General features: G+C 46.4%; 1 protein-coding gene across 3 annotated transcripts in view; it reads left to right on the top strand.

Annotated features, from left to right (window-relative positions):
• Window positions 1–4,914, top strand: part of LOC122912595 (desmoplakin) — a 45,850-nt gene extending 40,936 nt beyond the window's left edge. For all 3 annotated transcript variants that reach the window (XM_044258567.1, XM_044258584.1, XM_044258575.1), the window contains exon 24: window positions 971–4,914. In XM_044258567.1, coding sequence (XP_044114502.1) covers window positions 971–4,219 — 3,249 coding nt within the window. In that variant the 3' untranslated portion in view covers window positions 4,220–4,914. The remainder of the gene's footprint in view (window positions 1–970) is intronic.
• Window positions 4,915–6,980: the final 2,066 nt, after the last annotated feature.

The raw sequence follows: 6,980 nt of genomic DNA on the forward strand, positions 1-6,980 counted from the left end.
AATCGTTCGCTCTTCTTCCAGCGGGTCTCGGCCATGCTCCTGCTCCCGGGAGTGGATACCCCCGGACTCTCTGCTTTTTCTGCTGCTTGCTGCGCTGCTCCCTGTCGTAACCCAGGCCACTGCTCTGCCCTAGTGTAATTTCAGTGCCGTGTGCCCTTCTCTGCTCCCCTTGCTTTGATGCCCCTCTGAGTGGAACCGCTGTCTGGCCATGCCTTTCGAACAGTAGTGTAACAGCTCAGAGCTTGTCTCCTGAACGGTCCACTCTATTTTCTAGAAGATAGCTCTTCACTTAATGAGCTCTAACCTGCATTTTTCATGAATGTTTCTGATAAAAGCCATATTAAAGGGGCTTAAAAATCACCTTTTCTTTTTTGCTTACGCGCTTTTTCTGCATGCATTATCCAATTCTCTTTTGATCATTATTCAAATCTATTTTGATCACCACCCTAATATGTTTCTTTTTGTTTGCCTTTTCTTCTTTTAACCCCTAATTTACAAATACCTTCTTTAAGTTCTAATATGATTGGCTTCTGTAGACAATATTTGTGTGGGGCTGGGTGTGGGGTGTGCATACATCTGTGGATGTATTTTGCTTTATTAAATATGTTAGTGTAGAGGTAACAGGTGGGATATAGGTGTTAGCAGGTGCGATAACCGGGAAACAAAACTCCCTATATTTTTTCAAACTGTAATTCCTGTTAAGAACAAGAGAGGTCTACAGCTTCTCCTAGTTCCTTCTAGAACAATAGTAAGTATGAAGCCATTTATCAAAGTGGCAACCTATATTTACGGAACTTTTATTTTGTACATTTATAAGATAAAATAGCAGTATATCAGGGAACACCGAGGAAGGGAAAATAAGTAAACAAGTTTTTTTTTTTTTTAATGTAGGAAAAGAGATTGAATTATGATCACCATATGATACAATCACAACATTATTTCTTCCCATTTCTCTCTTTTTAAATTGCAGGCATCGAACAGGATTCAGGAATCCAAGAACCAGTGCACTCAGGTGGTGCAGGAAAGGGAGAGCCTTCTGGTGAAGATCAAAGTTCTGGAGCAGGACAAGAGCCGGCTGCAGAGGCTGGAGGACGAGCTCAACCGCCTGAAAACAGCGCTGGAGGCGGAAAGCAGGCTGAAGCAGCGCCTGGAGTGCGAGAAGCAGCAGATCCAGAATGACCTCAACCAGTGGAAAACCCAGTACTCCCGCAAGGAAGAGACCATTAGGAAGATCGAGTCGGAGAGAGAAAAGAGCGAGAGGGAGAAGAACAGCTTCCGGAGCGAGATCGAGAGACTGCAGGCCGAGATCAAGAGGATCGAGGAGCGGTACAGACGCAAGCTGGAGGACTCCACCAGGGAGACGCAGTCGCAGCTGGAAACGGAGCGCTCCCGCCTTCAGAGGGAGATCGACAGGCTCAAGCAGCGTCCCTACGGCTCCCACCGGGAGACCCAGACTGAGTACGAGTGGACCGTCGACTCCTCCAAGCTGGTGTTCGATGGACTGCGGAAGAAGGTGACGGCCATGCAGCTCTACGAGTGCCAACTGATTGACAAAACAACCTTGGACAAACTGTTAAAGGGGAAGAAGTCCGTGGAGGAGGTTGCCTCTGAAATCCAACCTTTCCTTCGGGGTGCGGGAGCCATCGCCGGAGCATCTGCTTCCCCAAAGGAGAAGTATTCCCTGGTGGAGGCCAAGAGGAAGAAGTTAATCACCCCAGAATCCACAGTCATGCTCCTGGAGGCCCAGGCAGCTACAGGCGGTATAATCGACCCCCACAGGAACGAGAAGCTGACTGTGGACAACGCCATCGCTCGGGACCTCATCGACTTCGATGACCGCCAGCAGATATACACAGCAGAGAAAGCTGTCACTGGTTTTGACGACCCGTTCTCCGGCAAGACGGTCTCTGTTTCGGAAGCCATCAAGAAAAACCTGATCGACAGAGAAACCGGAATGCGCCTGCTGGAAGCCCAGATTGCTTCGGGGGGTGTGGTGGACCCCGTGAATAGTGTCTTTTTGCCAAAAGATGTAGCGTTGGCCCGTGGGCTGATTGACAGAGATTTGTATCGGTCCCTGAATGATCCCCGAGATAGTCAGAAAAACTTTGTGGATCCAGTCACCAAAAAGAAAGTCAGTTACATGCAGCTGAGGGAACGCTGCAGAATCGAACCACACACGGGGCTGCTCTTGCTGTCGGTGCAGAAGAGAAGTATGTCCTTCCAAGGAATCAGACAACAGGTGACCGTCTCTGAGCTGGTGGATTCCGGTATACTGAGACCATCCACTGTAAACGAACTGGAATCAGGTCAGATTTCCTATGATGAGGTTGGTGAGAGAATTAAAGACTTCCTTCAGGGTTCAAGTTGCATAGCAGGCATATACAATGAGACCACGAAGCAGAAGCTTGGCATTTATGAGGCCATGAAGATTGGCTTGGTCCGACCTGGTACTGCCCTGGAGTTGCTGGAGGCCCAAGCAGCCACTGGCTTTATAGTGGATCCTGTCAGCAACTTGCGGTTACCGGTGGAGGAAGCCTACAAAAGAGGCCTGGTGGGTATTGAGTTCAAAGAGAAGCTCCTGTCTGCAGAACGAGCCGTCACTGGGTACAATGATCCCGAAACAGGAAACATCATCTCTTTGTTCCAAGCCATGAACAAGGAACTCATTGAAAAGGGCCACGGCATCCGTTTATTGGAAGCACAGATCGCGACGGGTGGCATCATCGACCCGAAGGAGAGCCATCGTTTGCCAGTTGACATGGCCTACAAGAGGGGCTACTTTAATGAGGAGCTCAGTGAGATTCTGTCAGATCCAAGTGACGATACGAAAGGGTTTTTTGACCCCAACACCGAAGAGAATCTTACTTATCTGCAGCTGAAAGAACGGTGTATCAAGGATGAGGAGACAGGGCTCTGTCTTCTGCCCCTGAAGGAGAAGAAGAAGGAGGTGCAGACGTCACAGAAGAACACTCTGAGGAAGCGTAGAGTGGTCATCGTTGACCCAGAGACCAACAAGGAGATGTCCGTTCAGGAGGCCTACAAGAAGGGCCTGATAGATTATGAAACCTTCAGAGAACTGTGTGAGCAGGAGTGTGAGTGGGAAGAAATAACCATCACTGGATCCGACGGCTCCACCAGGGTGGTCCTGGTCGACAGGAAGACAGGCAGTCAGTATGATATCCAAGACGCCATTGACAAGGGCCTCATTGACAGGAAGTTCTTCGATCAGTACCGATCCGGCAGCCTCAGCCTCACTCAGTTTGCTGATATGATCTCCTTGAAAAACGGTGTCGGCAACAGCAGTGGGATAGGGGGTGGTGTCAGCGATGAGGTTTTCAGCAACTCCCGACATGAGTCAGTGAGTAAGATTTCCACCGTCTCCAGTGTCAGGAACATAACCATCCGGAGCAGCTCTCTGTCTGACCCGCTGGAAGAATCGAGCCCCATCGCAGCCATCTTTGACACAGAAAACTTGGAGAAGATCTCCATCACGGAAGGAATAGAGCGGGGCATCGTCGACAGCATCACGGGTCAGAGGCTTCTGGAGGCGCAGGCCTGCACGGGCGGCATCATCCACCCAACCAGCGGTCAGAAGCTGTCACTTCAGGACGCAGTCTCCCAGGGCCTGATCGACCAAGATATGGCCACCAGGCTGAAGCCCGCTCAGAAAGCCTTCATCGGCTTTGAAGGTGTGAAGGGGAAGAAGAAGATGTCAGCCGCAGAGGCAGTCAAAGAAAAATGGCTCCCCTACGAGGCAGGTCAGCGCTTCCTGGAGTTCCAGTACCTCACTGGGGGCCTTGTTGACCCGGAAGTGCATGGGAGGATAAGCACGGAAGAAGCCATCAGGAAGGGGTTCATCGACGGCAGAGCCGCTCAGAGGCTGCAGGACACCAGCAGCTACGCCAAAATCCTGACCTGCCCCAAAACCAAATTAAAAATATCCTATAAGGATGCCATGAATCGCTCCATGGTGGAAGATATCACCGGCCTTCGCCTTCTGGAGGCTGCCTCTGTTTCATCTAAGGGCTTGCCTAGCCCCTATAACATGTCTTCTGCCCCAGGCTCCCGCTCTGGATCCCGCTCCGGCTCTCGCTCTGGATCCCGCTCCGGCTCTCGCTCTGGTTCCCGCAGTGGGTCCCGGAGAGGAAGCTTTGATGCGACCGGGAATTCCTCCTACTCTTACTCCTACTCCTTCAGCAGTAGCTCTATTGGGCACTAGTAGTCAGTTACTTGCTATTTTCTTGGGTTCGTTTACGTGAATGTTCACTTTATTAAATACTTTACTAGAAAAAGACCTAGTGCTTGCGGTATAGTGATAGAACTTTCTGTGATTCTGAAGATATAACCCTGGTTGAAATCAAGTAGTAAAGGCTGTTCTGGCTTTTTATCTTCTTAGCTCACCCGAAGTACGTAATGTGCCGAGTGTAGTACGTATGACGTGGTAATCAGTTGTAAGGATAGCACAAATTGAATCTAGAGTTTGTTCCTTCCGTGTTTAGATTTTTGATCGATGCTTGTACTCTTTTAGCCTATAGTATGTATTTCTGTTCTTGGAGATGAAATTACGCTGATCATGGTTATTTTAGTCCTCATTCTGTTTCTCATCTAAATGCTTCCATTTTTCTGTATTAGGAGAGAATTACCCCTCCCATTCTCCCTAGAATACTCCACCGCAAACCCAAACATTTTGGAATAAGTCTCCTTTAGTTTTAGATTGTGGATTGTGTAACCTATATGCTCTTAAATGCACCCATTTGGTTTGGCATTAATTTGACTGTACGTGCATGATAGCAGTAATCTTTGCTTCTCTTTGGCCAAAGTTTTCTGTTTATTTTGCTCGTCATTTACTATGTACTTTAAAAAGGTGTCTTTATGAAGTTTGCTATTCTGGCAATAAACTTTTAGACTTTTGAAGTTTTTGAGTTTTGATTTCATATGTCTGTACACCCAAGGTATTTATCAGCATCTTTCTGTTAATTATGTTAAATTATTTCTAAAACCCTCTGTTTACTAAATACCTATTCAGAAAGACCATTAGGGCAACTGGGTGGCTCAGTCGGTTAAACAGCTGCCTTCAGGTCAGGTCATGATCCTAGGGTCCTGGGATCGAGTCCCACATCTGGCTCCCTGCTCAGTGGGGAGCCTCTCCCTCTGTCTGCCGCTCTGCCTACTTATGCTCTCTCTCTCTCTCTCTGGCAAATAAATAAATAAATATTTTAAAAGAAAGATTAAAAAAAAAAAGACCAATGAAAAAAACTATTTTAGTTCTGAATTCTTGCTGGAAGCTGGTCTTTTGTAGTTTATTCAACATCTCTCAAGTGCCTGTTGTGTGCCAAGCGGTGTACAGAGGTCAGGCCACAGATCAATGCCCCGTTCTTGTTTATTCTGGACAATAAGTTCTAAGGAGCATGGGCAAAAGTCACCATAATCCCATTAAAAAAGATGAAGTGGCTCAGATTCCATTTGGGTATTTTCCAAATACATGGGGTTTCCTTTTGTCCCCTAAGAGGAAAGAATTTTCATCAAATCTATAAAAACAAGTCCTAAAGAGTTCTTGACTCTCTGTTGAAGGACAGTGAGATATAAGCCTATTCTCTGTATCAAAGAGAAACTTTTGAAATTCAGACATTTGTCGTTAAATCAACACGACCTTTCTGAATACTTAACTACGTCTAGGATTAGGCTAGGTACTATGAGGATTCAACAGAATTTGCGAGCCACCTGACTTCAAGACATTTGCAGTCTGGGTGGGGACAGGAGACACATATAAAGCAATCAGAGGGACAACTTTCCTATATCAGCAGTATGTATTAATATACTCAAACATTTTTTATTGTGTTATGTTAGTCACCATACAGTATGTCATTAGTTTCTGATGCAGTGTTCCAAGATTCATTGTTTACGTATAACACCCAGTGCTCCATTCAACACGTGCCCTCCTTAATACCCACCACCAGGCTCACCAACCTCCCATCCCCCTCCCTTCCAAAACCCTCAGTTTGTTTCTCAGAGGCCACAGTCTCTCATGGTTCGTCTCCTCCTCCGATTTCCCCCCCAATTCACTTTTCCCTTCCTTCTCCCAATATTCTCCATGTTATTCCTTGTGTTCCACGAGTAAGTGAAACCATATGGTAATTTACTTTCTCTACTTGACTCAAACATTTTATAGTATAGGTGAGAAAATAGGAAAACAAATGGGTTGCTAATTGTGAAGAACAAAAAAGATCATATGTAAGATAGTACTTAAAATCTTGGGGGCTTTGGGGACTTTGGGTGAAAAACAGCATTCATTTCCTCCTTGTCTTACTTACCTCCTTTTCTTCTCCTTGCTCCCCTCCCAAGCTGGAGGACTTGTAATTAACTTCATTCAGTAAGTATTAAGCTCTGTGTGCTACACATTGTGCCAGAAGCTATGAATCCCATGGTAGAAACACATGGTGCAAAAATAGCCCTCGTAATATAAAAGGGAGAGGGAAATTTGTGGTAAATGCTGTGTTGAGCAAAATGAAGGAAGATCTTCAGGCTAGAGCTAGGAAGCTGTATCAGTCAGCTTGGGCTGCCACAACAAGGTGCCACAGACTATGTGACTTAAATTCATTTTCTCATAGTTTCAGAGGCAAGAAGGTTGGTTGCTGGTGAAAGGTCTCTTTCTGGGTGGTAGGCAGTAAGGGGCAGGGAAGGAGCTCCTGGATGTCTTCCTTATCTTAGAAGGACTTCAGTTTTATCACATTAGAGCCCCATCTTTATTACCTCATTCAACTTTAATTACCTCTATATAGTCCCTATGTCCAAATACAGTCACACTGGAGGTTAGGGCTCCAGTGTATGAACTGGGATTGGGGTGGGGATAGCACACAATTCAGCCTATAATAGGGGCCTAATCTAGAATGGGTCAGAAGTTCTCCCTGGAAAAATGGTGATTAAACAGATTAATAAGGGGCACCTGGGTGGCTCAATTGGCTAAACATTTACCTTCAGCT

Source organism: Neovison vison, chromosome 1, assembly GCF_020171115.1.
Source record: "Neovison vison isolate M4711 chromosome 1, ASM_NN_V1, whole genome shotgun sequence".
NCBI classification, from domain to species: domain Eukaryota; kingdom Metazoa; phylum Chordata; class Mammalia; order Carnivora; family Mustelidae; genus Neogale; species Neogale vison.